General features: G+C 27.1%; 3 protein-coding genes across 7 annotated transcripts; 2 read left to right on the plus strand and 1 right to left on the minus strand.

Annotated features, from left to right (window-relative positions):
- The first annotated feature begins 1284 nt into the window (after positions 1 to 1284).
- On the plus strand, positions 1285 to 12807 carry LOC132918977 (kinesin-like protein KIF21A). Of its 5 annotated transcripts, none has more exons than XM_060980346.1 (21): positions 1285 to 1771; positions 2331 to 2553; positions 2624 to 2878; positions 2940 to 3158; positions 3990 to 4487; positions 4567 to 5038; positions 5139 to 5378; positions 5462 to 6011; positions 6067 to 6271; positions 6349 to 6504; positions 7101 to 7267; positions 7677 to 7820; positions 7896 to 8033; positions 8210 to 8363; positions 8423 to 8528; positions 8594 to 8771; positions 9764 to 9910; positions 9972 to 10260; positions 10329 to 10528; positions 10626 to 10771; positions 12154 to 12807. In XM_060980346.1, exons 1-20 carry the CDS (start codon positions 1728 to 1730, stop codon positions 10720 to 10722), a joined length of 4482 nt encoding a protein of 1493 aa, XP_060836329.1. In that variant the 5' UTR covers positions 1285 to 1727; the 3' UTR covers positions 10723 to 10771; positions 12154 to 12807. The 5 variants fall into 5 exon arrangements, with proteins under 5 accessions (XP_060836329.1, XP_060836317.1, XP_060836324.1 ...); XM_060980334.1 differs by having other exon boundaries at positions 1286 to 1771; positions 7674 to 7820; XM_060980341.1 differs by having other exon boundaries at positions 1286 to 1771; positions 7674 to 7820; positions 10626 to 10768.
- Positions 12791 to 15316, minus strand: LOC132918999 (trafficking protein particle complex subunit 13). The gene is made up of 9 exons (XM_060980354.1): positions 14806 to 15316; positions 14571 to 14739; positions 14301 to 14510; positions 14130 to 14238; positions 13936 to 14032; positions 13641 to 13867; positions 13378 to 13478; positions 13076 to 13229; positions 12791 to 13017 (listed from the first exon to the last, which is right to left on the minus strand). Exons 1-9 carry the CDS (start codon positions 14855 to 14857, stop codon positions 12922 to 12924), a joined length of 1215 nt encoding a protein of 404 aa, XP_060836337.1. The 5' UTR covers positions 14858 to 15316; the 3' UTR covers positions 12791 to 12921.
- A 238-nt stretch (positions 15317 to 15554) lies between these two features.
- Positions 15555 to 17295, plus strand: LOC132926916 (uncharacterized; the record flags this gene model as incomplete). Its single annotated transcript, XM_060991345.1, has 3 exons — positions 15555 to 16013; positions 16675 to 16873; positions 16971 to 17295. Coding segments are annotated over 3 exons (891 nt in total), but the record flags the coding sequence as incomplete, so codon positions are not given.
- Positions 17296 to 17572: the final 277 nt, after the last annotated feature.

Genomic DNA, 17572 nt, shown 5'->3' on the forward strand with positions numbered 1-17572 from the left:
ACATTTCAAAAAAAAAAAATTTAGAAAAATCAAAAATTTCAATGGTCTATAAATAGTTTAAAATTTTTTTAAATATTTTGAAAATTAAATCGTAAATAGATAACGCTAGTATAAACATTTAGTGAAAATTTCAAGTATTTAAAACGATTCATTTTTGAGTTATAGCAAAATAAAAAAATAGATTTTGTCAAAAACTGATTATGAGAAAAATTCCCGCTTTTCCATTACTTTTTAGGGGTTTACTCGTTTACTTGACGCTTTTAAAAATAGTTTTGACCCTCCAAAGTACCGACTAGATTCACTTTTCTTTTAGAAACAGTGTTGAAGTCAAAAATCAAAGCACTTATTACTATTCCAAAACGTGATGACAATCACAAAAATAAAATTAAAATTAAAAAAAACACATCATTGTAAAATCAATATAGATCACTCCGTTCAAAATCTAAAATATATCAAAAAGACTTGTGAAGCATAAACTTACTTATTGACTATTGTCTATTAATATAGATAGATTGAAGAACGTCTTCAATCAGAATGTAAGCATAAATTTATCATTTAATTAAAATTTGACACATTAATTGTACTTTGAATATTTTACAAAAAAGTGGTTATATTTCCCTTTATTTTAATTCTAGTTATAATAACTTTTGAGTTATCTTGTATTGAGCTTTTTGATCAAAATTTAAAGAGAATTTAATTTGTCTATAAATAATTCAAAAAACTTCATATTTTTATAATCATACATGATACAGTGGATAGAAAATCCAAATCCAGTTTTTTTGTGAAAATCTCAAGTAACTACGATGATTATTTTCCGAATTACAACGAATTAAATAAATAAATAAATACAATAAAAAATTCTCATTTTTCTCAATTATGTTTTTTTCAATTATTAAAAAAATAATTATTAGGAAACGTTTTTCCCCCCAAGCACTTAATAGAATCACTTTACTATGAGAAAATGCATTGAAGTTCAAGATTAAAACATATTTTCTATTGCAGTAAAAAGCTCCTTCAATGACACAAAAAATACATCATTGTAAAATCAACGTATTCACTGCTTCGATCGGTATTTAAAGTATGAATATTGAACATTGAACACTATAATATAGTCATATACAATATAGAAATCCCACAACTTCCCACCAGACAAATAACTGTAACACATGGACAAGTATACTATAAGCCGACTTCCGATCCCGCCTATCAACTTGGTACGGTTATTTTTGTTATTGTTTTTTCCGTTATCAGCGTGCCGTGACCGACAACGGAAGGCGACAGCGCCGCAGCTGCAGTCGTCTGATAGTCGCGCACCGTACCTCGCGATCGTCCGCGGAACACTATTTTATTTTATTATATTTATATATTTAATATTATTATCATAGTATCATTGCTATACTATTGTTGTAGGTACCTGTCCTGCCGTCCAGTTATTAGTTAAACGAACTTTTTTTTTTTTTATCACTATGACGTGCTGTCCACCACTGACCAGTAACTAATTATTATTTATTATTACTCGATACTCAAAAATGACTTCATGCGTTTCAATAATGGACCGGAATCAATTGTTGCTGTCCGGCTTCGAACGTATATTGTGTGTTTAATATTAACGTAGTTTGTTTCCTGATGGTCAGCTGAATGTACCTACTACATCATCGTCATAACTATTATTATTTTCCTCGTTATTGACGTTCCAGTGTGTGGCTATTTTTTATTTTTCGGTTATAATGTCGTTTTCAGAAGACGAATTGTCCGTGAAAGTAGCCGTCAGGTGAGAAATAAATTTTGTAAACATTTTACTTTCAAAAATACTTAAGTATATTCATTAGTTCTGCTGTACCTATGTGTAATTATATTGAGTAAAGGTAATGTGATATCTGAAATATTGCAGGTGTTAACTATATATTGGCCTTCGGTCACTGTCTTTGATTTCTATAATATCTATTAATATGGTATATAATAAATCCGTAATGGGTCACATGGCCTTCATAATTTATGACAGAATCCGACAATGCCCATCTCTATGAATGACAAGGAGTGGCAAAAAAAATGAATTTTTCATGTGGGGGAACAAGTGGTTTTTCCATATATGGTGATAGCTGGATAGTTAATTTCTGTTTTGTTTATATTTTGTTTTTGCATCAACAGAGGTCATTATTTTGTTGAAACTAGAACAAATAACAATAGTTTTCATTTAATTAGCTTACATTGAGTATATGTACTATGTACATTGTATAGTTTTTATTATACTCCCTTTGTTTGAACTTTCTCTTTATGACACATTTTTCATATCCTATATTTCTGTATACTGATTAGATAATATTTTATAGAATACGTCCACAAATTGCACGTGAAGTGATTGATGGCTGTCGTATTTGTACAAATGTAACCCCTGGTGAACCACAAGTGACTTTAGGTTCAGATAAATCATTTACCTATGATTTTGTATTTGATACACACGAAAATCAACAAACTTTATATGAAAACTGTGCATCTAGCCTTGTTGCTGGTGCTCTACAAGGATATAATGCAACAGTCCTTGCATATGGCCAGGTAAATAATAAAATAACCTGTGTACATTTAAATATTTCAAATATTGAAAACAAATTATTATATTATTTAGACTGGATCTGGTAAAACATATACGATGGGCACAGGTTTTGACTTGGAGAATATTGATGACACAGATCCGTCCGCCATAGGCATCATTCCACGAGCTATACATCAACTATTTGATGGAATACAATCAATAAAACAACAATCATTGGATATTGGAGATCCTTCTCCTCATTTTACTGTTACTGCACAATTTTTAGAACTATACAATGAAGAAATAATTGATTTATTTGATACCGCCAATGACTATTCTATAGCTAAAGTAAATTAATTGTAATAAATCAAACGTAATAACTATTTTAATAGTTTAATATTTTGTTTAGAATAAAAGTGGTATTCGTATTCATGAAGATATGCAACATAATATTTATGTAACTGGTGTATCATGGAAACCTATAAATTCAGCTTCTGAAGCATTGTCTAATTTACGTCAAGGAGCTTTATCTCGTACGACTGCAGCAACTGCTATGAATTCACAATCATCAAGAAGTCATGCAGTCTTCACTATTAACATTCAACAAAAACGATTTGTTAAACATGAGGTATATGTGTTGTATCATATACAGAGTGATTATTTTATTGAACAACACTCATTATTTCAAAATCTATTAAGGAAATTCCACGCTAAATAGATGTGTATATTTTCAAATGTACTAATTATAATTTTAAAACATTTGATTTTATTGTGAAGTCTATTTTGATTCCTCCAAGTCAGAATTATACATTTTTTTCTATTGATTTCTAAAATTACGATGTTATTTTCCTAACTTTTAAGTGAGACTTTCATTTTACGAAAATAAAATAATTTGTTAAGATCTATTATTTACATCTTTTCGCCATGAAATAATTTCGATTTTAGACATTTTCTGACACGTACAGCGAGTGTATAACACTTGCTCCATTCGCTATCAAGATTCAAAATAGACTTCACAAAATTTAAATATGTTTTCAATATTATATTAGAATAAAACTCAAGTTAGTACGATTGAGCGCATTTAGATCTTTTTTTTTTCTAAACAACAGTAGTATAGAATCCTTTTAACATATTTAAAAACAATTTTTTTCTTAACTCCCAATCGAGAAAACAATTTGGTGAGTGGAGTAAAGTGATACAAGGATACCCATAAATTTGGTCTACTAATCCAATTACCTAAATTTTAAATACTTGTAACTCATAAACTACTTGATCAAATTTAAATTTTTACCTATCAAAATACTGAAAAATGTATTCTACTTAAAAACACAAAATTAAAAATATATACTGTCATTCAAAAAAGATATTAGTTTTGAAATAATGAGAGTTGTTTGATAAAAATACTCAATATAGGTGCATTTAAGATCTTATTTAAAACATTTAAATATATTACTTTTAGGATGAAGGTACTGAATCTACTTTAGAAGATTGTAGCACAAACTCTACTAGTAATCAAAATCCTGGTGAATTTGAAACTCTTACTGCTAAATTTCATTTTGTTGACTTGGCTGGTTCAGAAAGATTGAAACGGACTGGTGCTACTGGAGATAGAGCCAAAGAAGGGATATCAATTAACTGTGGATTATTAGCATTAGGAAATGTTATATCAGCATTAGGAGATAGGTCTAGAAAAGCTCTCCATGTGCCTTATAGAGACTCAAAACTAACAAGATTACTTCAAGACTCTTTGGGAGGTAATAGTCGTACTGTAATGATTGCATGTGTTTCACCAAGTGACAGAGATTTCATGGAAACACTAAATACTTTAAAATATGCCAATCGAGCACGTAATATTCAAAACAAGGTGGTAATTAACCAAGATAAATCATCAAGAACAATTCAACTTTTACGACAAGAAATACAACAATTGCAACTTGATATTATGGAATATAAGCAGGTAATTTATAATTTCATAATTCTAGTTTTTACTATAAATATTACTACTACTATTGTTGATTTTATGTAAAATTATTTAGGGTAAAAGAACTGTAAATGAAAATGGTGAAGAATGTGTAAATGATACATATCTTGAGAATACAATGTTACAGACTGAATTAACTAATATGAGAACTCGTATAAAAGCTATGCAAGAAACTATTGATGTTCTAACTACTAAAAATACACAATTATTAGCTGAAAAGGCAACTGGAGCCTGGTTAAACACAGATGCTGGTATAGAATCTAATATGACTGATGTTATACAAGGTTATTTAAAAGAAATTGAAGAGTTACGAGCAAAATTACTAGAATCAGAACATATGTGTGGTCAACTACGTAAAAATACTTCTTCAGCTATAAAAAATCATGCGAGTTTTCCTAACGAGGAATACAGTTCAAAAGAATTGATTGCAAAAGCAAAACAAGAGTTGGAAAATGAAAAACAAACACTACAACGATTAATTTCTGTAAAGTCTCAAGAAACAGAAAGTGAACCTTCAATCTCTGACGGTATTATCTTATTATTTAAGTTTAAAAAAAAATCATAGTAATAAATTAATAATTTCATTGAGTTACAGATTTAAATGTTATTAATATTATTATTTTTCAGATAGCGAAGATAACTCATCTGATGATGAAAATGAGAGAGCAAGTGTAGACAGCCAATACAGTCAAGAATTAGCAAATTTAACATCTGAAATTAATTTAAAGCAAAAGCTTATTGAAGAGTTGGAGTTATCTCAGCGTAGATTAGCTAACTTACGACAACATTACGAAGATAAACTTCAACAGTTACAAACAAAAATTAAATTAACTCAAGATGAAAGAGATACAGTTCTTTCTTCTCTTGGTAACTAAACAATTTTTTTTATTATTTAAATGAATTTCTAGTAATATTTTTTTTTTTTCATATTTGTTCATTTTAATATTTAGGTAATAATAATAATAATCCATCTGAAAAAGTAAAAAAAGTAAAGGATGATTATGAACGTAGACTTGGTACCATGCAGAAAGAATTAAAATCCTTACAATCTGCTAAAAAAGAACATGCAAAACTCCTAAGAGATCAATCTCAGTATGAAAATCAAGTACGAACACTTAAATATGAAGTAAATGATATGAAACGCACTAAAGTAAAATTAATGAATAAAATAAAAGAAGAAACAACTAGACATCATGAGGCAGAAATGAAAAAAGCTAAAGAAATAGCTCAACTGAGAAAAGAGTCTAGAAGAGCAGAAATTAGAATGAGAAATCTTGAATCAAAATCCCGTGTTCGTGATGCAGTATTAAAAAGAAAACAAGAAGAAGTAACTGCACTTCGTCGTGCAGCAAGAGCTATAAATAATAATCGCAAAGGTGCAGTGGGCACTCAAGCTAATCGCAAGAGTTCCAAACAAACATGGCTCAATTTAGAAAAGAATATATCTGCTTTATCACTTAATAAACAGACATTATATTCTTTAGAAAAAAACATGGAAAGGTAAACTATTTATTTATTATTTTAATTTTATGTATAAATTATGTTTTAACTTTAGGTTACTGCAAGAGCGAAAAAAACTACACTCAGATTTAGATTTCAAACTAAAAAAATTAGCTGAAGCTCATGTGCAACAACCTCGTGATAGTAATTTACATCGTGATTTTGAAGACGAAATTGAAGCAATTAGAGCTAATTTAGATTATGTAGATGAAAGTATAAAAGAACTTCAAGAGAATATATTGCAAATTGAAGATTCTAAGGTTTTTATTTTATTTTATTTACTTTTTAATGGATATTTTTAATCAATATATTGTTTAAATATTATTATGTATTACAGACTGTTACTGAAAGTTTGGAGTTAAATGGCCATGTAAATAATCTGCCAGATGCTATTTATGTATTGGACAAACTTTTTCAAATGTCTTTACATAATTCTTGTCTGGCAGCCCAGAGAGATATAAATTTGAAAGAGTTAGAAACTAAAATGCAACAAGTAATTATTTAATATATTTATTGTTAAATTTTATTTTTTAATTTTATGATTGAATAAAATTAAAAATTTAAATGTCAGATTAAGTCTGTTGCAATGGACATTATCTAACAATATTTTTAGAATTAGTGTTTATAAATGCATTGATAAACAAATATTGATTACAGTTAGTACAGAGACTTAACTACATTTGTTAATATATTTTATCTTTAATTCTTAATACAATGTAAGCTGCTTAATGTGATCAACTTGAGACCCGGGTAAAATGATAACAATAGATAATTTAATATATTTTATTTTCAGTTACATTATTGTACTGTCATATAAAAAAATATAATATTATGATTACATATTTCTTGTATTAAAATGGGATATAGACTATTTAAACATAATATAATATCGAAACTAGACCATTTTAATAAAAATAAATGATAAGTATTTAGTGCGAATATTATTAGAAAAAAATAAGTGTCTTTATTTAATACTATTAGTAAATTCAATTGATGCATAATTTAATTATTTAAGCTTAAGTATTTTTTTATATTAATAAAAACTTTTTTCCAATTATTTTAAATTTTAATAACTTTTATTATTTTTAGCTTGAAAAAGAAAACGAAATACAAAGACAGTTAATAGAACACATGTTGTCCAGTCGAGAACGTATTAATGAAATGCCTATAAGTATGACTACCAGTAGTGATAGAGATATCAGATCTGTAGTGAGTTCTTCATCTTCGTCACGTTCTACCTCCCCTTCAGATATGGCGTAAGTAAATAACTAACTTTAATTACTAGGAATATGCTAATATTAAATTGGCTAAAAATTTATAAATTCTGGTTCTTATTTTTAAAACAAAAATCCATAACTACTTATTTTATTTCTAAAGTAAAAAACTAGTTAATTTATTATGCTTTTAGTATTTAGAATTTAAATAATGTGACATATTTAATAACATTATATAATAAATAAACATTAAAATAATTTCAACAATTAATACTTATTATATTAGTTTATATAATTGTTTTAAGTTAATTTAAGAAAAAATATCAAGTTATTGATTATTATTAAATCAATAATATTTCAATATGTTGTATTTGTTTTATAGTGGTAATTATACTATCATGTATAATATTTTGTTAATAAAAATTATTTTGTTTAATTATGATTTCAGAAGTAGTACACATTCCAAAAATGATATTGGGGCAAGTAAACATAGACGCAGACCTGCTCAAGCACAAGAACTTCTTTATGCCTCCAAAAATGTAGACCAACAACGAGTACCTCTCGTACGTGTGCCAAGTGCTTCTTCTTTCTTAAGGTATATTGCATATCTAGTATTCTAATACCTAACTTTGAGACATTATATTCATTATGTAATACAAATGTATTTTAGACCTGATAAATTTAAACCATCACCAGTAATGGGCCGAAAACAAATTGAAAGACAAGAATCTGTATCACCTCGTCCCATTAGGCGTGGAACTTTTATAATTTCTCCCAATACAAACTTACTAGGCAAACCTGGTTCAATGTGAGTGATCCTACTAACTATTAACTTTTTAAAATCCTAATATATTTTTTTACCAACTTTTTTTTAAATTTAAGTTCAATAAATTAACTAAAATTATTTATTATGCTTCTTAAATCTCATAAATAAATTAACTATACTAACTCGTTGGTGTTGGTGCTTATTTTTCAACCTAACAGGGATCGACTAAACAAAAGCCCTCCAAATTCACCACCTACTTATCGTCGAGCAATCAGTCGTGATGAAAATGTTTTTTCTCGCCTTACATCCAGTACTACTCAACCTAATGAACAACAGCGATCTAAAGGTGTAATACAACCATATCAAGGAAAAGTAAGTATTAATTTTAGTGTACCCATATGTGTATCTTATAATTTTCTTTATCATTTTAGACTTCATTGAAAACTCCTTTGGTATGTACACATATCACAGAAGGTCATTCTAGAGCAGTTCTTGCAGTTTATGCTACTGATGACATGCTGTTTAGTGCCTCTAAAGGTTAGTTATTAAATTATTTATGTAAATTACTAATATTTAGTTTTAATTTATTTTATTTTTATTAGATAAGACTGTAAAAATTTGGGATCTAAACAGTGGTAAAGAAATTCAAACATTAGCTGGTCACCCAAATAGTGTTGTTGCAATAAAATATGATGAATATGCACAACTTGTATTTAGTGTAACTTCTTCATATGTAAGAGTTTGGGATATGAGATTGTCAAAATGCATTAAGACTCTCAGGTAATACTAGTAAACATTAAACTAAAAATAAGGAAAGTATGTTTATAGATTAAATGTAAATGTTCCTTGTGAAAGTTTTTAATATTATAGTCTGACGATATTTTATTAAATACAACATGATGATTAATACATTAACTGTTATGTGGTTGCTGCCTTGCTGGTGTCCACAATGTATATAAGTGTTTTTATAGACGCCCGGTAGTCATATTATTATCTATATACCTACACTTAAAACAATTTCAAATATTGTTATGTAATAAATATAAAAAATTTAATTTATATAAAATGGCATTAAAATATAATGTGGGGCTCTGTAGTCAACATGTTAAAAATAATTAAGAAATATAACTTATAAAATACACAAATGTGTTATAGAACTTTTTCTGAAAATTTTTTTTATTGTGCAATCAATATACAGTAGAATCCGCTTATTTGGGACACCACATAAAGGGGACAACCGCTTAATAGGGACAGCTTGCAGTCCCAAACGAATGTATCGGTTTATTTGTTATTCGGATAATGGGGACAAATAGGTCTCGCCCAATGTGTCCCAATTAAGCGGATTCTACTGTATAGTAAAATAATTGCAAAAAGGTAATAAATAAATACTTTAATATTAAATAATAAATTTTTTGATAAAAAACCATAATTTCTTTTCTATCATTTTTGTATAAATATTTTATCATAAAACAAGATATTTACAAAAAGGTTATTTTTGTGACATTTGACTTTCTAAGGTCTAATAACCTTTGAAGCTCACGTGATATTGGTGAGAACTTTTCATGTATTACTTATAACAATGTATTAAGGATGTATGTAAAACTTTTAAATGTATTTTTTTCTAAGCTAAAGCTTATTTTTTTTATTTAACTGGGCTAAATAAATAATTGAATATTAGATCTCTATGTTTTTTGATTTTTATAAATACTTATTAAAAATTTTCTTCAATACTCAAATGGTGTGATTAACTAATTATTAATTTAATGTTACAGCTCATCTGGTATTGTTAACAATGGATCAGTTATGTCATCACAAATTCCAGTTGGAGAAATTTTGTTGAATGATATTGCACTAAATAATTATGGACGAACATTGTACATGGCATCTGGTGACAAAGTGAAAATTTGGGATATGAGAAAGTAATAGTTATTTTTAAAACTGGTTTAAGAAGTTGAGTATAATAATCATTTTGGTTTTAAGGTTTGCAGTTCGAGGAAAATTGAGTAGTGGTCACACAGCTGCTGTTATGTGTTTAGCAGTGGGTCGGTTTGACAACAAGGATATTATAGTTACTGGATCTAAAGACCATTACATTAAGATGTTTGAAGTTGATGAGGAGGCTGTTGGAACGTATAATCCTACCGTTAATCTCGAACCCCCTCATTATGATGGAATACAAACACTTGCAATACATAATGAAATACTATTTTCTGGTTCAAGAGATTATGCTATTAAGAAATGGGACCTTGACAAACAAGAATTAGTTACTGTAAATAATTTTTCCACCATTTTTCTTAATTATTATTATTTATTAATAAATAATATTTATTTTTTTAGTCAATAAATAATGCTCATAAAGATTGGATCTGCGGATTGGCTGTTGTTCCCGATCATCCAATACTATTGAGTGTGTGTCGTAGTGGATCTTTGAAAATGTGGTCAGAGTCGTCTTGCTCACTTCTTGGAGAGATGAAAGCACACGATTCTCCAATTAATGCCATTGCCACAAATTCAACGCATGTCTTTACTGCAGCTCAGTATGTGTTAATTCTCATTATATTAGTATATACATATGTAGCGGTGGTATGGTGGAGGGACAGTTTTGCATGTGGTGTGTGTATGCGATGATTTCAGCCGTGGAGAAGTGAAGATGTGGCGAGTGGCTCAAAATATCTCGTTTCCAACAGCTATGACAATGTCAACAGGACGTATGTTCAACCTGGACATGTGAATATTTTAACTCTTGAAAACATTATGTATGGGGTTCATCTATAAACGCGGTTATAACATTATTTTATAGTTAATTAGTTTTTTTAATTATTTATTTTATTTATTTTCTTATTTTATTTGCTCAAATATTTTATTTGTTATTAGATTAAAATGTATTTTATTAGTTAGTTTTTGGGCTTTCTGAATATGATTTTTTATTTTGCATGAAAGCTAATTATTTTATTTATTATTGTTGTTATTGTTTCATTGTTCAATATTTATTTAATGTTAAATTTGTTTTAGTTGTAAAATTTTATTTTTGTTATCATATATTCATATTTTATTTATCTAACTTTGGTGGTGGAATATCAAAAATATATCATGTTAAAATGTGTATATACCTATTCTTAAATAAGAAATGTATAACTAATCACGTTTAAAAGGATTTAAGTAACAAATAGGTGATTGATAAAAAATATTTGTAGACTCATCACACCACTGATAAGTATTGTTATTTGAGGTAACTTTTCCCACCTTACACCTAACCACCTGATATTTTATGTGTTCATTTGTCTTTCACGTATTTACCTTTTTTTATTTTTTTGTTCTGTAGTTATTTCTTTTAGACAAAAATTAGATATTTTATCTAATTATTTTTAATATTTAATTTTTGCCATAGGCCTATTATATTAAATTAAAACTATTAACCATTTTATAAGGTTTTAAAATTCAATACTAATTCTTATTTTTGATTCTTTTTGGTATAAAAATGTCTTCCTAAAAAAACGATATGCATACTTTTTATGTTTTTTACTATAAATAATTAGTACAGTTATCTACTCATGTTAATCATCAATAAGTGTATAATAATTAATGGTTAGCTTGACTAAACTACTAATGAATTATTAATTTTTTGCTTATTCTAGGTAAATGACTAAATTTACAAAATATTATTAGTAATAAAATAACTTGCTACTGTATTTTTTTATTGAATTGAAATATTTTTATAAATGTAGTCGTTGATCTTTAATAAAGAAAAAATTATTGTCTTTGTACTAAGTTTCCAAGTCCACCTTATAAGTTTTAATGTTTTTAGTTTATTCATTATTTATAAGACACGCACAGATATATAAACATGTATGTTTATATATTTATGAACACTATTAACATGTATGTTAACATTATACCATGATCTAACCTGAGTTGATAATAATTAATAACCAAAGATTAAACAATAATTTTAAAGAAATAATTGTACAGTTAAGCCAATTTATTAAAATATATAATAAATTAAAAATGTTATATATGTACATACCTACTATATAATATATTGTATTTGTATTCATTATTTTGAAAACTTCATCCGTTATATGCATGATGCTTTGCATGTTGTGTTCGTTAGTTGGTATATTGAACTTATAAGTTGTAACCAGTCATTATTTGATATTTACAGTGATGGAACAGTGAAGTTATGGCGGGTTAAGTATCGTTTAGACGCGATGGCTTGACGGACAATCATTTGCATTGCAACAATACTCCAGTACATCGGTATACTTATGTTGACCATAATCGTATTGATTAGCCACCTGATAACTTCGGTACATGCCATATTTTGCCATAAACCGAAGCAAACAAAACCTATATTGTAATCTGTGATATCTACTTATTTTGAGTATCTTTCTGCTGAACTGTGTATTTCAGTGTTCCTTACGAATTGGTTCCAAAGATGCAAATTTCATAATAACATATTATTTATTACGGGTAGGGAATTATTTTTATTATTTTGAACACAAAAAGAGAACGACTAATTGCATGCTTATTCTTAGGAAATGAAAACGCTCAATATTTTTCAAATAACCATCTAGTATTATTATTATTATTATTATTATGGTATTTGGTACTGATTATTACTTACAATTTTTTATTTAATAATTTTATGTGCATTGAACACGTTAAATACTTGATTTTTAATAGAATAAATGTTAATTAATCCATTTTAAAAATCAAAAAATGTTTTATTTTTAATATTTATTTTAAAATAGACCTGATCAAAACAATGTTAAGTATAATATAATATATATATACATAAATAAAATATTGTATTACATGTTTTTATTTGATTATTTTAAGATACTTATTACTTAAGTGAATAAAATATATAATAAATTATTTTATATTTAAAAAAATATCACAGAAACTAGTAAAAACTAGCATTAAAAGGTTAACTAACATTTTGAGTGACAAATACATGGCCAAAGTTATTGTATGAATATGTACGGTTCAGTATTAATTCCTTTAGTTTAATACCTGATATAACCTAAAAATAAAGAACATGAAAAAGTATTTTTAAATTTCATTCAAGAGTAAAATCATACTTGTAAGCCATGATTTAACGCTACCATTGAGAATACTGTTTTGATTGTTGCATATGGTGGTAAAAGTCTTAACTGTATGCCAGAAATCATAGTCCAAGCAAGATTACTATCTTCTTCGTCACTGACTTCAACAACAAGCTGCATGTCACGGTTTCTGAAATTAAATGTGTAAATTATTAAATATAAGTACCGATATTTATGGTTCATAGCTAAAAATTCCAAAATTATCAAACAATAAGTAATGTTGCAATCTGTTTTTATAGTGACAAATTATTGATTGAATTTGTTTGTTTTTAAATTACCTGTTATTTTTTATTGAACATGTGAAGTCAAATTGTTCTTCACAAAAAACCATATCGGGCAAATATGTTATGGAAAATGTTATGTCATCTAATTCTGGAATCTACCAACATATAAGGTCTAACTAGTATTATACTACTAACAGTACATATATAATTTAATAACAGTTGTTATTTTTTGTATAATATATATAAATATATATATATTCAATTTAATTATCAACATTCAATATAATTAAAATAATTAATATAAACCAATTAATTACCTGTCTAACTAAAGGACTGGATTGTATTTGACCTTTAGTTCCCATATTAGACCGCCATAAAATATCTAACTTGCCAAGATTATTTGTTCTTGTAGGATTTTTTTCAGCAGTTTGATCTAAGCTTAATCTATACATATATTGCCGTGTTTCTTTGACATCTAGTATATCCATATCACCAAAAATAGATTTATTATCAGAGCTTTCAAGTAAATGATTCATTGAAATAACTATAGTTAAAAAAAGTAAATTAAAATATTTATTAACAAAAATATTAATAATAATAATTTAAAATTACCATTATATCCTACTGATGACTCCAAGATAAATTTTTCTAATGAGATTGGAGTCGACATAATATTTTGGACTTGAACTTCTAAGTAAACTTCATCAGTCTAAAATGAAAATATTAACATTATTCTAAGTTATGTATACTTTTATAATTTATACATTTATTATTTACTGAAATCTAACAATTGCTAAGATACTTACTACAGTATTGTAGAATTTTGTTTTAAGATCTAAAGGTTTTGGAACCCTATAGCTGAATATTGTTTCAAACGAATGTTTCCTATCATATTCCACTTGACAAATCAATTTACTAAAAAATGCATATTATTATATACTAATGATATTCTAAATTCATTTCAGCACAATTCTTACTTGACACTACCGTGTTCTTTGACTTCATGCTTTACAATAACATCAATAGAAGCATATGGGTCCAACTTAGGAAAAGCTTTTGGTCCTAGAATCGGTATATGTGATGTTGCAGTATCTATTTCTGCTTTTAAAATAATATCATAGACTGTTTGAGAACTTTCATTCTTTAAATAAATATAACACAGAAATGTTTCGCCAAGATACAAATTTCTAAAAATATTAATATACACATCTAAAAATTGATTAATTATCAAACTTTTTAAAACTTACTCTAGGACATTAGGAACCAATAGAAACGACCCAGCTGCCAATGTTTCTGCGTCAGCTAATGTAGTCACATCATTTTTTAATTGTGCATTCAACACAGTTCCTGGTAAATCTTTTGAATCACACGTGACCACCTTCGAGTTAAACATAACCGGCTTACCAAGGCGCATTACTAAAAATCAAATACAAAACAATTGTTCATATTATCATTTAAAAGTTTCCTGATTGTTTGATGTACCTCTCAATTTTATAGGGTGCTCGATCACTTCCTTCACTTCTATTGAAGTCATGTTTAAGTATTACTGTTATTTCTATAGAAATAATGAATGTGAGTAAAGACTGATACGTAAGAACGGTATTTACTAAGTTTACGACGATATCCACACAGTAAACTCCAGCATTCAACAATAAAAGTAGAAAACAGTGAATGGCGAGTACTAAATACTAACTATACCTAATCAATACCACAGAACAATATTAATACTAAATAGTACATAAAAATATAAAATATACATGCGAAAAATAACAAATAATAAAATTCACAAATTCTATTGTAAAACCTTATCGTCCGTTTGATAATGTATATTCTTATAGGGCATAGCTGATAATAAAGAATTTATTTCCACAGGTAAATATATACATAGACATATGGCATATGTACATGAATATATATTAATATACATAAATCTAATTATTCCTAAATATTATCTATATTTATCTTAATTCGTGGTCCACTGCACGGTCTTAAATTAATCCACAGCTTGCTAAATATAGTTTTATCTAGATTTTAAGAGGGCTAAATATATATTTGGCCACGATATCAGTAAAAATCTATTATCATTATTTATTATTTTACTCATAGACCTGATAATAAATATATTATCAGGTCTATGGTTAGTCTGTGCGTTTTGCGTTATCACTTATCTGTGTAACCATAATAACTATAATATGTATATTTTCCTCTTCCTAATGTTGTGTTTCATTTAAAAATCGTCTAAATTGAATACTCGTACACGCAAATATAATATAATAAGTATAACAATGTATTCAACAATTCTATGTAAAAAATTTTTGTCTGGTTCACTCTTACATGACCTGAATAGATCGCTGAATGTTGATGCAATCAGTGCGTTGAATAATAGTTCTTTCGGTGCCAAACTGTTTAGCCACAACACAAACAGCATCGGAGTTAAACATGACAAAAAGCAACCACAACAGTCGTCGTTTCTGCGACCTAATAGTATCAATTGCTTGACATCGATAGGCATCCACCGGCATTACTGCAATAAGAATTACAGGCCATTCCCGGAAGTACCAGAATTTCCACCAATCATTTGGCCAAACATGTTTAAGTCTTTCAAAGCTCTACTATATTCATATCTAATAATCAAACCACAATTTGACAAAGACTTCAGTCTTGGAGAATTCTCCAAAAACTCCCGAAAGGTATGTTTCGCCATTGCCCATTATAGGTTTTTGTAGTTACATGTGTATAATGAATTAAATATAAATTCAATTATTTTATAATAATAATGTTTATTAGATAAATTATCTAATCAATGAACTTAAATTAAATTAATTTTATAGCTATAAATTAAAATTACCAATAGAGATAACAAATCTATGTTACAACTAATTAGTTCAATTTACTTATAATTTGAATGTTGGAAAATTGTATGGTTGAACAATTAGAAATATTGAAGTTTAAAGGGACAAGTATTTCTGAACAATTAATAAACCAATTTATTATTTTTTTAAATAAAGCATAAGTCTTGTATTTTTCTTTTTTTATCTAACAATTTTATGTCTTAAGAAAAAAGTGATATTAATAGGCCATATAACAAACGAGGTACACAGTCATATTCAAGACTGAACTATTCATAGAAATTCTTTTGTATTAATTCAATTATACTTAAATCATTGATTATATATTATATTATACCTATTATGTTTGGCGACAATGTAATAGAATAATAATCAAATGTAGACTAAACAAATGAACAATAATGCTTACATTAGCTAGTTATTAAAATCTGTGAAATTTCAATTTATGAAACCAAGTATAAAAGTATCTATTAACTTATTAACATCTTTGTTGTTTTTTTAGGCTGTTGAAGTAGTGTCTAATTGCATTTCCAAACGTGACTTCTCCACATTACAGGGGCTAGTCACTAACGATGTGCTGGAACAGGTGAAATCAATAATATCAGATCTCAGTGACAATGAAATAAAAGACATGGCATTTGATAACGATGACATGTATTTATTTTTACCAGTACAGTTAGATATTATTAATGACACAAAGTGTAAGTGTGATTTCAATTGGATTAATTCATACATACTATAAAAATAAAAACATAATTTACCTACAACCTTGTATATTAACAAATTTTTATTTTCTAGTTAAAGACCGGCGTTTTGTTGAAATAACTATGTGCTATCATGCAATTCATAATTTAGAAGAGATCAAAAAAAGATCTGAAGAAATTGTAGACATACAAAAAGAATTAAAGAGTAATATATTTGTGTTGAACTATAGGTTTATTAGAGAATATACAGAAGGAGTCAAAGATGCATGGACTATAAATGCAATCAATCATTTAAAAGCTGAAGAACACGATAAAACAATTTTATAAATGGAATTATACTATATTCTTGTAACTAAAATACCTTTACATTTAGATTTCTTACTATATGATTTTGAATAATTAAATAATATTTATTAACATGTTGCTATCTCATTTATTATACCCAACATGTATTTGACCTATTAACCATTGGATTTCACAATGGAAATATGTTTATTTTTAAATACAATTAGTGGCATTTAAACACCAACTTTAATCCAGCATATTTCCAGTTTCTTCATATTTCTTTGTAATTGTTTTTAAATTTTAAAATATAATGAATATTATTTTTAACAATATTTTCATAGTAAAATTAAATCTATTTTTAAAACATTGTACATTTTGACTAATAGATAAATCAACTTACCATATATATTG

Source organism: Rhopalosiphum padi, chromosome 1 (genome assembly GCF_020882245.1).
Source record: "Rhopalosiphum padi isolate XX-2018 chromosome 1, ASM2088224v1, whole genome shotgun sequence".
Lineage (NCBI taxonomy): Eukaryota > Metazoa > Arthropoda > Insecta > Hemiptera > Aphididae > Rhopalosiphum > Rhopalosiphum padi.

Bases quoted from the DNA above. Each gene is read 5' to 3' on its own strand.
- LOC132918977 (XM_060980334.1), top strand. From the start codon at position 1,728: ATGTCGTTTTCAGAAGACGAATTGTCCGTGAAAGTAGCCGTCAG. The intron at 1,772-2,330 runs GTGAGAAATAAA...AATATTTTATAG, and splicing joins TCCGTGAAAGTAGCCGTCAG to AATACGTCCACAAATTGCAC. The intron at 6,012-6,066 runs GTAAACTATTTA...TTTTAACTTTAG, and splicing joins TTAGAAAAAAACATGGAAAG to GTTACTGCAAGAGCGAAAAA.
- LOC132918999 (XM_060980354.1), bottom strand. From the start codon at position 14,857: ATGACTTCAATAGAAGTGAAGGAAGTGATCGAGCACCCTATAAAATTG. The intron at 14,033-14,129 runs GTAAGTATCTTA...TTTTCATTTTAG, and splicing joins CAAAATTCTACAATACTGTA to ACTGATGAAGTTTACTTAGA. The intron at 13,868-13,935 runs GTAATTTTAAAT...TTTTAACTATAG, and splicing joins GTCATCAGTAGGATATAATG to TTATTTCAATGAATCATTTA.